The sequence below is a fragment of the Petromyzon marinus genome, chromosome 19 (genome assembly GCF_048934315.1).
Source record: "Petromyzon marinus isolate PM22_M1 ecotype Great Lakes invasive population chromosome 19, UKy_Petmar_22M1.pri1.0, whole genome shotgun sequence".
NCBI classification, from domain to species: Eukaryota; Metazoa; Chordata; class Hyperoartia; order Petromyzontiformes; family Petromyzontidae; genus Petromyzon; species Petromyzon marinus.
The window spans coordinates 14,515,236-14,535,008 of record NC_133685.1 but is presented as its reverse complement, the minus strand read 5'-3'; the positions used below and the strand labels follow the sequence as shown (position 1 = coordinate 14,535,008).

Genomic DNA, 19,773 nt, shown 5'->3' with positions numbered 1-19,773 from the left:
CCATTCACTAATCTCATCTTTAACGCCCACAATCTCGCGCTGGTGCATCTCACTACTCACTCACCTCGAGAATCTGACACTCGCTCACCTATCTACTCACTCAATCACCCACTCTCACACACTCACACACTCTCACACACTCGCACACACTCACACACTCTCACACACTCTCACACACTCTCACTCTCATACACACTCACACACGCTCACACACACTCACACACTCTCACACACACACTCACACACTCACACTCTCACCCACACTCACACACTCTCACTCTCACACACTCTCACTCACTCTCACTCTCACACACTCTCACACACACTCTCACACACTCTCACACACACTCTCACACACTCTCACACACACTCTCACACTGTTACACACTCACTCTCACACACTCACACTCTCACACACTCTCACTCACACACTCTCACACTCACACACTCTCACACACACTCACACACACTCTCACACACTCTCACTCACTCTCACACACACTCACACACTCTCACTCTCACACACTCACACGCTCCCATTCTCAACTAACAACACCAGCGCTGTTCGTCGCGAAGTTGCGGTGACGTCACCACGGCGTTGTGCCAGGCTAGGTGCATACAACAAATAACAAAAAGATCCCCCGTATAGCCTGAACAGACTGTTGGGGCAAGTGCTGTTAGCGATCATCTGTGAAGGCCAGCACCACGTCCGGCCGCCTTTGTCTCCCAAGTGGCGATGTTTTTACGCACCGCACCAGGTACTCATTTGAGTCTGAGTCGACTTAGAGGAGGCGCAGAACCGGGTCAGATAATGGTCACTGGGTGGGAATCAAACCCGGGTCGCCAGGTTCGTAGCGCAGCGCGCTAACCGCTACACTTACATACACCCTCATACATACATACAGACACTCACCAATCGACTAACTCTGGCACTCACTCAAACTCTTTGCACGCTCTCTCACACAATCATGCACCAATCTAAAAACAAACTCACCAACTCACACACTATCACACGTGCTCACTAAGACTCCCTCCCCCCCGTATAGCCTAAACAGACTGTTGGGGCACGTGCCGTTCACACAACCTCTCTCACTGTCACTCACTCACTCACACTCTTGCATGCTAACTCACTCACCCGCTCACTCTAGCACGTGCTCACACCCTCGCTCAACTCACTCTCCTCATTCCCTCGCATCGCTCATCTCTCGCCAATTGAACGCGAATCTTACAACCAACCACCCCCTTCCGCGACTCTCTCGCTCCCTCTCTCCCCTTCGCTCTCTCTCCTTCACTCTCCATCTCCTTCCCCCTCTCTCCTTCCCTCTCTCCCTCCCCTCACTCTCTCTCCTTCCCTCTCTCTCCTTCACTCTCCATCTCCTTCCCCCTCTCCCTCCCCTCCCTCCTCTCCTTCCCTCTCTCGCCCTCGCACTCACCCCATTGGCCGACTCGCCTCGAGGCGGCACTTCAAAGTGGATGAGTGGGGGGGCGCGCGCGACGATGGGGGAGGGTGGAGGGGGGGGCAAGCGGCGGGGGGGGGGGAGATGGAGGGGGAGGGGTCCTCGCTACTTGATGGCCCGGGGAGGTACGGAAGTGTCCCACTTGGTCTTTGTGCGCGGAGCTCTCAGATGAAGAAGTCGCGGGCTCCGTGAAGCGAAGAGGCGATCAGCTGCTCGCTGCTTTGCTGCTGCTGCTGCTGCCCGCCCTGCCTGCCTGCCCTGCTGCAACGGCGGGAGGAGTTTGTGATGGCAGCTTCCTTGCAGGGGGTGAGTGTGCGGCGAGTGAGTGAGTCGGTGAGTCCGTGAGCCCGGTTGAAGTGAGTCTGTGAGTCGGCGAGAGAGTCAGCGCGCGAGTCTGCGAGTCTATGAGTCGTGAATGAGTGAGTCCGTGAGCCCAGCGAGTGAGTCAGCGAGTCTGCGAGTCAGCGAGTGAGTCGTGAATGAGTGAGTCCGTGAGCCCAGCGAGTGAGTCTGCGAGTCAGCGAGTGAGTCGTGAATGAATGAGTCCGTGAGCCCAGCGAGTCAGTCTGCGAGTCAGCGAGTGAGTCGTGAATGAGTGAGTCTGTGAGCCCAGCGAGTGAGTCTGCGAGCCGGCGAGTGAGTCAGCGCATGAGTCTGCGAGTCTATGAGTGAGTCTGTGAGCCCAGTGAGTGAGTCTGCGAGTCAGCGAGTGAGTCAGCGCATGAGTCTGAGAGCCAACGAGTGAGTCAGCACATGAGTCAGCGTGTCTATGAGTGAGTCCGTCAGCCCAGTGAGTGAGTCTGCGAGTCAGCGAGTGAGTCAGCGCATGAGTCAGCGTGTCTATGAGTGAGTCCGTGAGCCCAGTGAGTGAGTCTGCGAGCCAGCGAGTCTGTGAGTGAGGCTCTTGAGTGAGCCGCGAGTGAAGTCTTCGAGCGAGTCGACGAGTGAGTCGGTGAGTGAGAGACGGCCGCCCTTATATGAGCGCGAGTGATGTGCGACTCTCAGTGTGTGTGCGTGACACTGGTGACGATTATCTGAATCGGTCCTGGGCGTCCCCTAGGTCGACTCAGCCTCAAATGAGTACCTGGTGCGGTGCGTAAAAAAACATCGCCACTTGGGGATATAAAGGCGGCTTGGCGTGGTGCTGGCCACCCACCCCCTCGTGTGTCGTTCTGGCCTTCATAGGTGCTCGCTAACAGCACCTGCCCCTACAGTCTGTTACAGGCTATACGGGGGATCTTTGTCTGTGTGTAGGCTCTTGAGTGTGAGCGCATGAGCACTGTCCATAGGCGCGATTAGCGTGTCCGTGTGAGCTTCTGTGTGTGTGCGTCACCGTGTGTGTACTCAAGTATCAACTTGTGTCTACTCAAGTATCAACTCGCGTGCAACCTTTGTGTATCGCTTATGTATCTGCGTTATCCTCCGCTTGTATGTGTCTCTGTGTGTGTATCTGTGTGTTTGTCTGTGTGTCAGTGTATGTGTCTCTGTGTGTCTCTGTGTCTGTGTGTGTCTCTGTGTGTGTGTCTGTGCCTCAGTGTGTGTGTCTCTGTATGTATGTGTGTGTCTGTGTCTCAGTGTGTGTGTCTCTGTGTGTCTGTGTGTGTCTGTGTGTGTGTATGTGTGTGTCTGTGTCTCTGTGTGTCTGTGTGTGTCTCAGTGTGTGTGTGTCTCTGTGTGTGTGTCTGTGTGTGTGTCTGTGTCTCAGTATATGTCTCTGTGTGTGTCTGTGTCTCAGTGTGTGTGTCTCTGTATGGGGAGCGGTCGTGTCACGGTTAGCGCGCTGCCATTACGAACCCGGCGAACCCGAGTTCGATTCCCGCTCACGGCCAACACCGGTGACGATTTATATGAACCGGTCCTGGGCCTCCTCCCCTAGGTCTACTCAGCCTCAAATGAGTAACGTGGTGCGGTGTGTAGTAAACATCGCCACTGGGGGACACAAAGGCGGCCGGGCGTGGCGCTGTCCACCCCCACCCACCCGTGACCACTTGCTCATACAGCCCGTTCAGTCGATACGACGAGGGAATCTTCGTCTTCTGCGCGAGTGTGAGTCTGTGTGATATCTGCCTGATCCATCTACCCCCGTATCTGTGCTCACGTGGGATCTACTGCAACCCCTGGGAACTGTTTGTCCACTTGGAGGTACCCCGCGAGTACAACAGGATCGCCGCCGTAATCCTTCACACGCGCTCATTTAAGATTTCGGCGAACGCTGCGGCAAATTAGCAACCGCGCATTCGTTGACACAAGCCGAACACATCAACTCTGCCGTGAACATTTAAAAATAAAATTATAATTGGTATTTACACTTCCGTTCTATTTCTTATGTACGTACATAGATATATGTATATATGTGTATCCGACGGCAGGCATCCCACATGGGAACAAACACACAAAAAACGCACATCGTCAACTCCATTTGTTTCGAGTCATCGCTGAAGTCAGCGGTCCCCAACCTTTTTGGCACCAGCGACCGGTTTCGTGGAAGACAACTGTCTTCACGGACCGGGGCGGGTTCGTCATTGGGTCTTTCCCACTTTTCATAGAAGCTCTCCAGCGACGTTTGTTTTTTACTCACTGTGGCTACTAGGAGTTAGACCTTATGGGTTTACTCATTGTGGCTACTAGGGGTTAGCTTGTGGGTTTACTCATTGTGGCTACTAGGGGTTAGAGTTTGTGGGCTTACTCATTGTGGCTACTAGGGGTTAGAGCTTGTGGGTTTACTCATTGTGGCTACTAGGGGTTAGAGCTTGTGGGTTTACTCATTGTGGCTACTAGGAGTTAGAGCTTGTGGGTTTACTCATTGTGGCTACTAGGGGTTAGAGCTTGTGGGCTTACTCATTGTGGCTACTAGGGGTTAGAGCTTGTGGGCTTACTCATTGTGGCTACTAGGGGTTAGAGTTTGTGGGCTTACTCATTGTGGCTACTAGGGGTTAGAGCTTGTGGGCTTACTCATTGTGGCTACTAGGGGTTAGAGCTTGTGGGCTTACTCATTGTGGCTACTAGGGGTTAGAGCTTGTGGGCTTACTCATTGTGGCTACTAGGGGTCAGCTTGTGGGCTTACTCATTGTGGCTACTAGGGGTTAGCTTGTGGGTTTACTCATTGTGGCTACTAGGGGTTAGAGCTTGTGGGCTTACTCATTGTGGCTACTAGGGGTTAGAGCTTGTGGGCTTACTCATTGTGGCTACTAGGGGTCAGCTTGTGGACTTACTCATTGTGGCTACTAGGGGTTAGCTTGTGGGCTTACTCATTGTGACTACTAGGGGTTAGCTTGTGGGCTTACTCCTTGTGGCTACTAGGGGTTAGAGCTTGTGGGCTTACTCATTGTGGTTACTAGGGGTTAGAGCTTGTGGGCTTACTCATTGTGGCTACTAGAGGTTAGAGCTTGTGGGCTTACTCACTGTGATTACTAGGGGTTAGAGCTTGTGGGCTTACTCATTGTGGCTACTAGGGGTTAGAGCTTGTGGGCTTACTCATTGTGGCTACTAGGGGTCAGCTTGTGGACTTACTCATTGTGGCTACTAGGGGTTAGAGCTTGTGGGCTTACTCCTTGTGGCTACCAGGGGTTAGAGCTTGGGGGCTTACTCATTGTGGCTGCTAGGGGTTAGAGCTTGTGGGCTTACTCATTGTGGCTACTAGGGGTTAGAGCTTGTGGGCTTACTCGTTGTGGCTACTAGGGGTTAGCTTGTGGGCTTACTCATTGCGGCTACTAGGGGTTAGAGCTTGTGGGCTTACTCGTTGTGGCTACTAAGGGTCAGCTTGTGGGCTTACCAACACTGTGACTGGGACGAGTGCGCAGTGCGGGGAAGAGGCGCGGACCGAAGTGGTAAATAATAAAATAATGGCCACGTGCGGACTCACCGCTCTCACCTCCTGCTGCTGCCGTGCGGCCCGGTACCGGTCCGCGGCCCGGGGGTTGGGGACCCCTGGCTTAAAGGAGATCTCCCAAGAGTCGATCCTAAGAGACATCACGCACCGAGGAGGGCCGCCAAATTTTGCTTCGCGCAACGACAAAGATGCTCCCCCCCCTCAACCGCCCAGGATCCCATTGTAGACTGTTGGGGATGCGGGTGTCCAAACACCACGCCCGGCCGCCTTTGTCTCGCCGATGCTGATTATTACCCCCCCTACCACCAACCAGAACAGGTTTGAAACATCGCGTCGCTGTTATTGGCCGCGAGCGGGAATGGAACTCGCGTAGCCGGGTTCGTAGCGCAGCGCAATAACACACACACACACACACGTACACACCTAAATATACACACACACACGTACGTGCATTGCTGCATATACATGCGTTATGCAACACAGCATACATATGTATATTGTGCCTCGCGCAAATAAAGGTTGTGAAATCAGAGCGAGGATCGGGAACGGAACGTCCAATTTAAGTCCAGCGTTCGGAATATGAAACATTTCACCGTCATCATCATTGACGCGTTGTGTGTCGCTGTGCTCTGTTCGTCTGAGTTTTGGTCGTATCGTACTGTTATATAGACACGCGTGTGTACATAGACACACACATCGTTCACTCTGTGTATCAGAGAACCGTAGGGCACCGCGGAGCGAGTCAGGATTCTGAGCGAGTTCCTATTGCCCTCGTGTGTGGCTCCGTGGTTTGTGTGTGTGTGTGTGCGTGTCTGCGGCCAGGGAGACAAAGGCGGCCGGGCGTGGTGTAGGCCACCCACCCTCCTAATAGTTTCCCGCTAAGAGCACTTGCCCCAACAGTCTGTTAGAGGCTACGCGGGGGATCGTTGTCATTGTGTGGCCAGGTTAGCGCGTACGCCCTGGAACCTTTTGTCTGTGTGTGTGTGTCCAACCCCCTCCCTGCTGTTGCGTTGTTCGCACGACGCAACAGGTAAAACTCGTTTGAGGCCGAGTCGACCTAAAGGAGAGACACACACGCACGCGCTCACGCACGCGCACTTTTTACATTCAACTTTCGTTCTGCTTTGCGTCTCTCACCCCTCTCGGAGGCCTTCGCGAAAGCGCCGTGTCCGTTGTCGAGGTTGTCGTTTGGCCATACTTCACCACGCGGGTCAAATGCGGCTTGGTGGAAATGGGGGGGGGGGGGGCAAACGCGGTGGGGGGCGCTTGTTCGGATATCACTCGCCAATGATACTGATCGTAGTTCTAAAATGCAACTTGGCGAGGTGGATGACGTACATACGTCTTGTCGGTCTCCAATGTCGCTTTGCTGCATCTCCACGTGTCTCTGTTTTATTTATCTCATGCGCATTTATGTCTCTTGTTTACATCTCCCATCTAAAACTAGACACCACCCTCTCTCACCCCCTCCTGGTCCGCGTGTTATTCCACCTCACCACGTCTCCATGTTTTCCGCCTCCAAACGCTCTCTACCTTGCCAAAGTCGGTCGTATTTCACAAACATCTCCTGTCCACGTGTTTTTGCTTTTCCCCTTTTCATCTCAACCGCATCTGTTTACATCTCCAAAAAAACATGAATTTAGTGGGTTTTTTTTTTAAATCTAAAACTCTCGTAAATTCAAAACGCGGCAGCGACTTTATCCATCGACTTCTGCCTCTCCGTTTCCTCTCGTCTCGATCTTTGTTGACCGAGAGGCGAAGTCGCGATGCGCACACAAGCCCCACTCCCGACATCTCTATCTGCTGCTGGATGAAAGCCTCCACACGCCATCGGCATCTCTCACCGCGGCTCCTGCGATCACAAAATCACCCCCCCCCCCGACTTCGTAACTCCCGAGCCAACGAGCTCATCTCGTCGTCGACCATACTTCACCACGCCGGTCAGAGGTCAGGCGGAGCCGCTGTTTGAGCCGTGGGCGAGTGTCGAACTTGGACCAAGGGTCGTGTCCTGAGCCCATTGAACTAACTCGCTTCGGGTTCATTTATCAAGTTTATATACTGCATATTTAAACGTTTGTAAATTGTCGTCACTTCTTCCGTATGTAGACAACTTTCCCTCCGTATAGCCTGAACAGAGCTATTTTTAAGGCTGCGTCGACCTAGGGGAGGAGGCCCCCAGAACCGGTTCAGATAATCGTTACCGGGGTTGGTGGTGGCCGTGAGCGGGAATCGACCTCGGGTCGCCGGGTTCATAGCGCAACTCGCTAACCACTGCCACGAACCGCTCACCCCACACAGAAAGACATACCCTGTGTCTTGCCGCATACATAAATAACAGATATAAATATACATACATTTTATATATACTATGTGCATGTATCAATGAGCGAATACATTTACGCCATGGATCCATTTAAACAATCGGATGCGACTGGCAAAAGAGTCTCTAAATGCAACGTTCTTGAAGTGTTAAATCGCGGGGAGCGTCGAATGGAAGGGTGGCCTCCATCTCTCCCGCATTACCATACACACAATGGGCATTGTGCCTTTTAAATCCCCGCGGCTGTGTGTGTGCATATGGAGTGTGTAGTGTGTGTGGTAGTGTAGCGGTTACCGCGCCGCGCTATACCCGCTCACGGCCAACACCGGTGACGATTATTTGAACCGGTCCTGGACCTCTCCTAGGTCGACTCAGCCTCTAATGAGTACCTTGTGCGATGTGTGAATATCGCAACTGGGGAGACAAAGGCGGTCGGGCGTGGTGCTGTCCACTCACCCCCTCGTGTGCCGTTCCGGACTTCATAGGCGCTCGCTAACAGCACTTGCCCCAACAGTCTATGAAGGCTACACGGGGATATTTATATTTTCCTTATATACATATATATGTAATGGTTAACTCCATATATGAGAAACAAGCTATTACCGTTTCTATACTTACAATGGTCAATTACTGCCGACTGTTAATCCACGGCTGGACGTGTGAGGGTCTCCGCACGTGCCGTGTCGGTCACGGGGTGAGGAGGACAGGCGATGGAGTTGTTTGACCATACTTCACCACACTTCACCACACTTCACCGGTAAGTAACGCACAGTGAGCAGGCGTTTTAGTGACGTGGTGTGGAATAAATTTGTGGCGTCCAGCCACGGTCTGGAATTGACCTCGGGTCACGCGAGCAACGCGAACCCTTCACCCCCCCCCCCCCCCCAAGTTGCGTGTATACAAATATTAAATAAATCCCCATTACAATGGCATTGACGTGATAACCTAAAGTTAACCTAAAGTTATCACGTGAGGTTATCGCGTGATAACCTCACGCGATAACCTCAAGTTATCAGCCGTGTAATATGCGGGCTCATTGCCCTCTCGCGTATATGTAATACGCGTGTGTCACATACACGCGTATTACATATACACATAGGTGACTACACGTGTGTTACATGTACGTAGTTTAACTCACACGCGTATTGCATATACACATAGGTGACTACACGTGTGTTACATGTACGTAGTTCAACTCACACGCGTATTGCATATACACATAGGTGACTACACGTGTGTTACATGTACGTAGTTTTACTCACACGCGTATTGCATATACACATAGGTGACTACACGTGTGTTACATGTACGTAGTTTTACTCACACGCGTATTACATATATACATAGGTGACTACACCGCATATTTTACATGTACACACACATATATAGTACTACTTTTTAAATCAGACACAAATAGTCTACTATATACGTTGGCGGCTGTGCAATTTTCGCCAAGAGTTGACGGTAACATTATTTGCGACGTTCCGGGCAACGGCCCTTCCTGCATAGCACGTAGCTAGAACAACGGCCAGAAATGTCACCTATTTACATATATACATATATAGCGAGTAGAAGTCGTCTCCTCTATCACGGCCACAGTATCGAGAGTGATGAGTGTGTGGTGGTGGTTGTTGTTGTTGGATTGTGTGTTCGTGCACAACTGCCAGCAGCAGCAGCAGTCACAATCTCATTCGTTCAACCGCGAATCAATCCCAAGTTCATTTCTCTCCGCGCGAAAGGCGTTGCGCTCTCGGGGTCTCTTTTGAGTCTCCGACAGCCTCCTCGGGTTTATCCACCCTAGGACTGCGTCTATGGCTAAGCGGGCTGGCTGGGGGTGGGGGGCTTCTCAGAGTCCGATGCCGCGGTACCTGCAAGTGCCGAGGCTGGCTCCGTCGAGGTCCTGCAGATGATGCCCAGCGGCGCTGGTTTGATGCTCGACGCGGGCGTTGACACTCCGGACAATAACGACCACGTTGATGTTGTGTCTTGTTGTTTTCGTATTTGACTCGTGGTTATATATATATTTTTTTTCAAAAATTAAAGTTCAGTAAACTACCCCTGATTAAACCGTCCTAACGCTGAGATCTAAATACAAAAACTTTATAACTGCTTTAACTAAAAATATATATTTTTATAATCCGGTAATATTAATAATTTTGTATTACCGTACTTTAGAGAGAGAAGTGAATGCGTTTTGTCACCAGAGGTGGCTGGGGTGGTCCGCGGAAATGTTTGCATCGGCTGAGTGGTCCGCTGGCCAAGAAAGTTCGAGACGCACTGGTCTAAGAGAATGTCGGGACTGTCTAAGAGAATGTAGGGACTGTCTAAGAGAATGTAGAGACTGTAAGAGAATGACTGTCTAAGAGAATGTAGGGACTGTCTAAGAGAATGTAGAGACTTTAAGAGAATGACTGTCTAAGAGAATGTAGGGTCTGGCTAAGAGAATGACTGTCTAAGAGAATGTAGGGTCTGTAAGAGAATGACTGTCTAAGAGAATGTAGGGTCTGTCTAAGAGAATGTAGGGTCTGGCTAAGAGAATGTACGGTCTGGCTAAGAAAATGTAGGGACTGTCTAAGAGAATGACTGTCTGAGAGAATGTAGGGTCTGGCTAAGAGAATAACTGTCTAAGAATGTAGGGACTGTCTAAGAGAATGACTGTCTAAGAGAATGTAGGGTCTGGCTAAGAGAATGACTGTCTAAGAGAATGTAGGGACTGTCTAAGAGAATGTAGGGTCTGGCTAAGAGAATGAATGTCTAAGAGAATGTAGGGTCTGGCTAAGAGAATGACTGTCTAAGAGAATGTAGGGTCTGGCTAAGAGAATGACTGTCTAAGACACTGTAGGAACTGTCTAAGACAATGCCTGTCGAAGAGAATATCAGGCCAAGAGAAGGTAGGTTTGTCTGCTACGACTGTAGATTGTACATCAAACTAAACTTTGTTTTAATTTTACCAGGTAAGGCCCACTGGAGCTCTACAGCTCCTTCTTCAGAAGGGACCTGGCCACCACAAATGAGAGCTCGGCGAGGCGGCTCATCGCGTGCACATTTAGAGCGGCCAAACACCCTAAACGCCTGCTGTAGATTCTAAATGTGGAGAGAAAAATCGGAAGACCCGGAGGAAAAAAATCCACGCCATCACGGGGAGGGGAGAGACAGACACGCAAACTCCAAAAATACAGCCGGCGTCAGGGTCCGTTTCGAAAACCACGACCTCCTGTATCCCAGGCGAGGTAGTCGACATCGCGCCATGCGAGGCGTAGCGATGCCCGCTCCGTCTAATTTGACATCTCGGCGCTTTAACGTGAAGTGGTTTTTGAGTAAAAAAAAAGCGTCACTCTCTCCGACGCGGGTTTCGTTTGCGCCCTTGTCACGCGTGTTTGTTTCCGCACGACGTCCGACGATTCGCTCCACGTGCCAGCGGGCAAAGCTTGTACGGGGGGAATGAAGGAGACGCAGGTTTCCCCGACGGGAGACGCGGTTGACTCGAAAGGCGCGTGCGTCTTCAAAGTGCCGCTGCCGAAACAAAACGGAGCCATACAAAACGAACAATGTATCTGATAAAGCTAACACACAGCGCTGATGTTTAAGGCTGTAGGCCATAGGTGCTCGCTAAACAGCACTTGCCCCTACAGTCTGTTAAGTCTACACGGGGGATCTTTGTCTCTGTATGTATTGCGAGCGCGTGTTTGTTTATTTAACCGTGTACGGCTTATATACCTTTGCTGAGTGACGTCTGTCTGTACGATTCGTAGCGATTTACCTTCGGAACGCTCGAGTTCACCTGTGTCAAGTGTGACTGTGTCTATGCAACGCGCGTCTATGGCGCGTATCGTATGCCCGTGAAGAACACGTCGATCTGAAATTGCGTCTGTATTGCACGTGAAGCGTGCGTCTATGTATATATGAAGCGACGCTGCTGTATATACGCAACGATGCAATCGTATTTTTGTTGTTGAAATTTTCGTCGGTCTGTTGGAATGAAGCGTTGGGGTGCGCGCGCGCGCGCGACGGATGCGCCGGATCGCTCGCCCCGAACCGCGTGTGGCCTTGCGCTCGCCGTAACGAACACGGCTTCTCGACTTTCGCGGTCGCCGCATTGTGAACCCCACACACACACACATTGCCTCGGCTGATCTCGTCACGGAGCGCACACACACGCGGCATCGCGCGAACTTCGAATCATCCCGCGCAGAGGCAGCGGCGGCTTTTGCCTGCTAAGAGCCGTCGCGCGCTTCCAAACGCTCTTCCTTTCCACTTTTAGGAAGCCACTGGGAGCTTGTGCACTTTTTAAAAACTATTTTTTTTAGAACCGCTGTGTGTGTGTGTTTTAGTTTGTTGTTCGTCCCCCCACACACACACCTCCGATTGGCGCGGTTGGCTGCGTACGGCGCGTGACAAGTTCGACATGAAGACATAACACATGCTCTGTCGGTCAGAAGTAGTACTTCACCGCGGCCGGAAAATCGAATACATGGCCCGGGTTCATTGACGCAGGGCGCCAACCACTGCACCACCGCTCCACCCGGTCTGTAAGCGTAGGTCTCTCTCTCTCGCTCTGTGTGATAAATATCCATCAGTTTAAAGAATATGTATTCTCGCAATATACAGATTGTACGACCATCTGCGTGAATGCAAACGTATTGGGTAAGCGTATATAACGATGATTGATATTACACGTGTGTCTATGTGCTCTGTGTATGTACACCCGTCAAGAGTGAATGCCTGCCTATTTGACGACCCGACATTTAAATATCGCTCCGCGTGCTCGGAGCGACTGCTACTTCCGCTGCGAAACGTCGGACATCGCTTAGCGGGCACAAACCCTGACGGCACACACAGGATCGCGACGCGGTTGTCATGAGTGTACGTGTTAGGAGCTCTATATAGCACGAGGAGTAATGTCATATACATCGACAGTTACATGGGATATAGGAGCGTAAAACAACCAGCTTCACGTCGATACACAGCACAGACCCGTCGGCGTGACGTTATCCCATCTGTTCGAAGTTTGCGTTGTACGTAGCTGATATTGGGGGCGCCGCGGTGGCGAGATGTTAACTACCTCGCCTGGTATGCACGAGGTCGTGGGTTCGATCCCGACCCTGACTCATGCTGTATATTTGGAGTTTGCGTCTCGCTCATCATCACGGTTTCTAGGATATGTTAACTACCTCGCCTGGTATACAGGAGGTTGTGTTCGATCCCGACCCTGCCAGCTGCTGTATATTTGGAGTTTGCGTCTCGCTCTCTCTCATCATCACCACGGTGTCTATGAGATGGTGACTACCTCGCCTGGTATACAGGAGGTCGTGGGTTCGATCCCGACCCTGCCAGCTGCTGTATATTTGGATTTTGCGTCTCGCTCTCTCTCTCTGGATTTTTCTCCGGGTTCTCCGGTTTTCCCCCTTCACATTTAGAATCAGCGTAACGCGTCTTAGAGTATTTGGCTGCTATGCAATGCTGGTTCTGTCGAGACATCATTTGTGGAAAGCCAGGTCGCTTCTGTGAAATAAGAAATACTATATATGGCTCCGGGGGGCCTTAACCTGCTAAGATTATTTAGTTTCACGTACAGAAGCGCGTGTCTATCTATGAAGCATATGCATACGAAATACAGACGTTTATATCTACTACGTCCAGTGTGAGACCATCTCTCACGTGCATTCTTACATCAACATCGGCCACGATCTATAATCCACTGCCGTCACCCCCAAACTCGCGATCCTGCGGTGCAGTCATCCACCGATATACACATATATGTGTATATATATACATATATACACATATATATATATACATAATAGAGGGGGGGGGGGGGTTGGTTAGATCGCGTAAATATATAAATGTGTCGTCAAAACCCGCCACCACCAACTAGTAAGGGTTGTCACGTTAATGATTGGCGAAACGTCGTACTCAGATTGTAAATATTGTAGCTTGGCTCTCCAACACTACCGGTGTGCTGTACTCGTGACGAATTGTCACGTTCTGTTTACGTGACAACCCTTACTATTTGGCTGTGTCGGGTGGTGGCGGGTTTATCGACACATTTAGATATCTATACACTTCGTATATACCTCTAACGACATGTGTGTATGTTTAGCGCGTGTCTGTGTAAAGTGTACATCTTAAATATATCTCTAACTTCGGGAAGGGGGGGGGGATGGGGAGGGGCGGCGTCGTTTGACCATACTTCACCACCATGTGTCGAAGGGCGCAGCGGCGCTAACTGCTGCGCCGCCGCTCCTCCGAAAGTTTCCGAACGCTGCTGCGACGTTCCGTTGCGCGGCGTGTCGATGAATATCCGTCGAGGTGATGACACCTAGCGTGCCCTCCCGCCCGCGTGTCGAGTACGTGAGGTGTCACTGCTGTGTGTCTGTGCGGGTGAACGTCCGTCGATGCAGCGTAAGTGTGCGCACTCATCAGCCGTGCTCAATCCACTGCTGGGTGAATGGCTCACAAAGGATCTCTCACCATCCATCGATGTTATAATAAACATATCAAATGATACACTTATATTATAAATATAAAGTTGCATATGCTGCATGTGAATATGAAAAGTACGCGTCGAAATACAGCACTTGTCGGTATGTCGCGTGAAGAGGTGGTAGAGAGATCTACGTTACATGAATGCGAGTTATTTAACAAAGGGAACGCTTTATCAAGTCTCAGGACAGCGTTTGCAAGAGGGTCCCGCCGCATTGAGACGTTCTGTCGTGAAATCCACGCACGACAGTTGGGGGCGGAGGTAAGATAAAACGCTCGACGATCCGCACAGACGGATTCAATAATCTCTCGATGTAACAATACCGTAACGTAACCTTCTGGTGACCTTCACCACCCGGCGGTCTGGTCAAGACTCAGTCAGCCGACTCGTCCATCCACGCAGTCATGCCAACGGGTGCTGCGGTGGAGAGATGTTAACTCCATCGCCTGGTACACAGGATGGCGTAGGTTCGATCCCGACTCTGACGCCTGCTGCTGTATATTTGGAGTTTTGTGTGTCTCTCTCTCGCCGAGGTCCCGTGGATTTTTCCCCTCCAAATTGAGAACCAACATCACCACGCGTTTAGAGTACTTGGCTGCTGTATAACTTTCCACGTGATAAGCCGCTTCTTTTGTGGCCAGGTGGCTTCTGAAAAAATAGCTATGCATCTTAGCGGGCCTTACCTGGTAAGATAAAAAAATAGTTTAGTTTATAGTTTTAATAATCACGTATCTATCTCCCTCGATGTCTCTCAAGAGAGAGGTATCTCTTGAGCAATATATAGAGATTGAGCTGCGCGCGTTACAAATGATGCATCATCACCACTCAAGAGCGACAGAGAGATACAGAGGAGTCTGTGAACGATTCACAGGCGCAGAAACCCACAGAGCGGGAGGAGGCAAGCAGCCATCACCGGCGCCGACTATTTCCCGAGCTCTGCGATCCTATATTGGGTTGTGTGACTAAACCAGGCTCAGCCACTGGAGATTAGGAGGGGGGGAGGGGTGGTTTGGGTCGCACCGGGGGGGGTGAACTTGTTAAGACTCCGCTCTCTCTCCCTTCTATCCCCCACATCTCCCTCTCGTACAAGTGTCGTGATTGTACCGCGAACCGGCCTTCCCCGCCCCACCCAAGATCTCGACCCCGCTCAATTTTCACGCTCCGTCGCTTGGGCCTCTCCGTTGGGTTCTATGGAGAAATGTTTTTTTTTGTTTGTAATCATCTCTGCTGAAGGTTTCTGAAGTGCCCACTGTCTCTTTGCTCTCTCTCTCCTCTCTTTGCTCTCTCCTCTCTCAAGGAAGAGTCTCGCCTCGCGTCCGCTCCCCTCGCCATGCTCGCCGCGACCTGCAACAAAATCGGCAACGCGCGCTCCGTGTCCCCGCTCGGCGAGACGCACTTCAGCGGCAAGGGCGGATTCTACCCCTGGAAGAAGCCGAGCGCCTCCAACGGAGGCGGCTACGGAGCGGCCACGCGGAGCCCGGGCGAACACCAGCAACAGCAGCAGCAGCAACAGCAGCAGCAGCAGCATCAGCAACAACAGCAGCAACAGCAACATCACAGCCTCGGTAGCATCAGCAACAACAACAACAGTGGCAGCAGCGGCGGCAGTTCGAGCGCGTTCAGCGCCGCGTCTTGCACCACGGCCTCCTTCGGTGGCGACTACTCGGCGTACCACGGCGGCGGCGGCGTCTCGTCGCCCGAGCCCACGCACTCCGCCTTCGTCTCCAAAGTGCACTCGTCCGTGGAGGGTCTGCAGGGCATGTACTCTCGCGTGGGCATGCCCCCCCCTCACCACCACCACCACCACCACCACCCGTACGAGTCGTGGTTCAAGGCGGCGGGCGCGGGCCACGGCGACGCGTCGGCCGGAGGCGCCACCGCGGCCGCCGCCGCCGCGTGGTGGGACGTGCACGGCACGGGCTGGCTCGACGTGCAGGCCGGCGCCGCGGGCGGCCTGCAGGCCCCGCTGCAGCCCTCCTTCCACTCGCAGCTGGGCGGCTACAACTCGGACTACGCCGCCAGCCTGGGCCACACGGCCGCGGCCGCCTTCGGCGGCGCGTCGCCCCACCTGCTGCCCTCGGCCGCCCAGCACCTGCTGGCGCAGAACAGCATGCTGCCCACCTACGCCGAGTCGACCGCGACGGGGGCCGGCGGCGGCGGCGGCGGCGGCGCGCTGTCGGCCAGCCCCGTGATCGCGGGCGCCCCGGGCCTGGGCCCCGCGCCGACGCCGCGCGGCTCCAGCCGCCGGTTCCCCGGGCGCGCCACCTGCGACTGCCCCAACTGCCAGGAGGCGGAGCGGCTGGGGCCCGCCGGCGCCAGCCTGCGGCGCAAGGGCCTCCACAACTGCCACATCCCCGGCTGCGGAAAGGTGTACGGCAAGTCGTCGCACCTCAAGGCGCACCTGCGCTGGCACACGGGCGAGCGGCCCTTCGTGTGCAACTGGCTGTTCTGCGGCAAGCGCTTCACGCGCTCGGACGAGCTGCAGCGGCACCTGCGCACGCACACGGGCGAGAAGCGCTTCGCGTGCCCCGTGTGCAACAAGAGGTTCATGCGCAGCGACCACCTGAACAAGCACGCCAAGACGCACAGCGGCGGCAAGACGGGCAGCGAGAGCGACCCCGAGACGAGCAACCCCGAGTCGCCGTCGCACCCCCACTCGCCTGACGTGGGCGGGGAGTCGGCGGGGTCCATGCAGGAGGCGGGCAGCATGATGGTGGTGGGCAGTCAGGACCAGCGGCTGGCTTGAGCTCGGTCGCTGATTATCATCGTCAGCGTCGTGAATTATTGCACGGCGATTTCGTTTTTGGGCCCAAGATGTCTTGGCGTGGTGCTGGTGATGAGGGCTGTTGGTGATACGTTGGGGCTGACGCGTCTCTCCGTCGCTGAAGGGCCGGGGAAGCATCTCCAGGGGGATGCGTTGAAGGTGTTTTTTGTTGGTTTTCACGTTCATATGTTCTCGCGAAGTTTTGGGCGCAAGGCGTGAACATGCCCTCCCCCCCACTCCCACCCCGGCTTCTTTCACCTTCGTGCGGAGCGGGCCGAGTGGGGAGTAAGACTTTGTGGGTGGAGAGGAGACTTAAGTGCACGGATGGATGGACAGCCAAACAACACTCAAGCCTCCCGCCGTCTTTAGTCGGGGTCCTCTGACCCTGACGTCTGACCCTGACCCGGACTCTAACCTCAACGCCAAACGCCCTCATCGTCACACCTCGCCCCGTCTACCCTTCGTGACCCCCTCGATCGATCGAACGCGTCTACGAATGCTCAACAACATCAGCAGCAGCAGCCGCAGCCGCAGCAACAACATCATCAAGAACAACAACAAACAATCCCTAACTGTTGCCCGCTCACGTCAATATTCACGTGGCCAGATGTCAGCGTTAATAACAAAACCAAGTTAAAGGCGCAGCCCCGCAAGTGCTTGCTCGCGCCGCTGCTGGCAGAAAGAACGGCGGTCCTCCGCTCGAGGCAAGCTCCGGGAGCGTGGAGTGCTTACAGCGGACATTGTTTGGCCTACTCTTCCACGCTCGCCAGAGCGACGTCTTGGAAGACGCCCCGGGATGGGGAGGAAAGAGAGGGCAGGCGAGACTGAAGCTGTCCGTGAAAGATGTTTGACTCTTGTCTGGACCGTGTTATCAGTGCTGTACCCGTTGAGGTCTTATCACCATCGGTTCCGCACCAGGTGAGATGTTGTCATAATTATTCTTATTATAATTAATAATATGGAAAGAGAGCGAGAGAGAGAGAGGAAAAAGAAATATCTATTACTAAAAAAAAATGAGATTACAGATTCGTGAATAAAGCTTTTGGCAATCATATATAGAGTTATAACGTGGATTTGGATATAGTTGACTATAACACGTGCACGCGTGCGTGTGTGTGTGTATATACTCGTCTGTTCACTGTTTGCGGGAAAAGGAATCATTGCCTTGATGACTTTGAGCATTTAGTGCGCTCGCAATTTGTACATGGTTTGTAAAAAAAAATTACGATGGTGATGATGATGATTTAATGATATTGATAACTGATGATGATGTTGATAATAATATGAATTTAATAATAAGGTCGAAATGTTAGACTTATAATAATAGGGGGGGGGGGGGGGTGTTCCCTACCGTTGTGTTTTAACTTAAGTGCGGCGTGAAGACACGTGTAAGAATTCGATAAAATGGAATTGAAAAGAATTATGGAAAAAAAAACCCCGCTCGTTGAAAAAAATTAAAATGCAAATGCGCGCTAAACTACACCCAGAGTGGACACGCATCGCTTTTTTAAATTACAAATCAATTATTTATAGCCCCCCCCTTCGCTCAATCCACTGGCTTGATCATAAGGCCTGCTACCCTGCCCACGTCGGTCGCGTGTGGGTTGCTTGACCATACTTCACCACGCTGGTCACTTGCAGGAGTTTTTGGTGAAGTTGCCACCCCAACCAGCGACCGCTTCGGATATCACTCGCCACTGATGTTAGCCGCGTGGCCGGGAAGGGACTCAAACTCTTCATAAATGCCCTCAGAGGGGAGGGGGGGGATGGGGGGTTTCCTTTACCCACTGCTCCAACGCTGCACACGATAACATCATGAATCAGAATATGTATTTATACTGGAGAAATCCCATGAGCTAGGAAGGTCTTTTAAATAATAAGGCCTCGCCGAGTCTGAAGACTCTGCCTGGAGGGTCCTATACCACGTTGGCCATGGATATCCACGGATTTATGAGAATTTCCATGAATGAATGAGACTTGCCATGAATTAATGAGAATGTTCCATGAATGATACGGTGGCTCTGCGCGGCGTAAAACCCACGAGACAAATCCAGCGAGTAGACGCCGCGGCCGCCGCCGCGAGCTGCCTTTTGTGTTGAGTTTGCAGCCAATTCCTCCTCGCCTGCAATTCGCATGGTTGCCTCCGAGCGCTGCTAAAGCAGTCCGACGTACATCCAGAGCACACGCGCGACTGTACTCGCGAGAGGCTAACACTCGGGACTGCCATCTGCTGGCAACGCTGGCAGGCCCCCTCTGTCCCGCCACCAGCCCACCAACGCTCAACCATGACCCGCTCAGCCACCCCATAGGAGCACTCGCCAGGCTCAGGACCCGCTTAGCCGCTACACGCGGTGTGTACCACGCCACTGCCGGAGTCTGCCTCGCCGAGGTGAATAGCAGGGGAACAAAAACAAAAGACGACCCGAGCGTGTGATTGGACATTTTTGCCACGCCAACCGCTCGACAAAGCGCGCGCAACAAACAAGGCGCGATGATTACAATATAAATACACGTAAATATAAACAACCGCATGTATATACTTGCCTGCCTTTAGTGGCAATTAGCGGTGGAGCGGCGGAGCGCAGCGGTGCGTCACTGAGCCAACGCGAGCTGACCAGGCGCGTGGTGGAGTTGGGGTGAAATCATAAATCGACGAATAAATGCGATGGGCCGACGTGGCGTGGTCGTGGCGGACGGGGAGGGAAGGGAGGGCTTCGCCTATCACGTTCTCCTGAGAATGGCTGTAATGGTGACGTTCCCGTGACGTTCCCGTGACGTTCCCGTGACGTTCCCGTGACGTTCCCGTGACGTTCCCGTGACGTTCCCGTGACGTTCCCGTGACGTTCCCGTGACGTTCCCGTGACGTTCCCGTGACGTTCCCGTGACGTTCCCGTGACGTTCCCGTGACGTTCCCGTGAC

General features: G+C 52.8%; 1 protein-coding gene across 1 annotated transcript; it reads left to right on the top strand.

Annotated features, from left to right (window-relative positions):
* The first annotated feature begins 1,564 nt into the window (after positions 1-1,564).
* Positions 1,565-18,336, top strand: LOC116943812 (transcription factor Sp9-like). Its single transcript, XM_032957035.2, has 2 exons — positions 1,565-1,763; positions 15,388-18,336. The coding sequence occupies exons 1-2, from the start codon at positions 1,743-1,745 to the stop codon at positions 16,834-16,836; spliced, it is 1,470 nt and encodes a 489-aa protein (XP_032812926.1). The 5' UTR covers positions 1,565-1,742; the 3' UTR covers positions 16,837-18,336.
* The last annotated feature ends 1,437 nt before the right edge of the window (positions 18,337-19,773 follow it).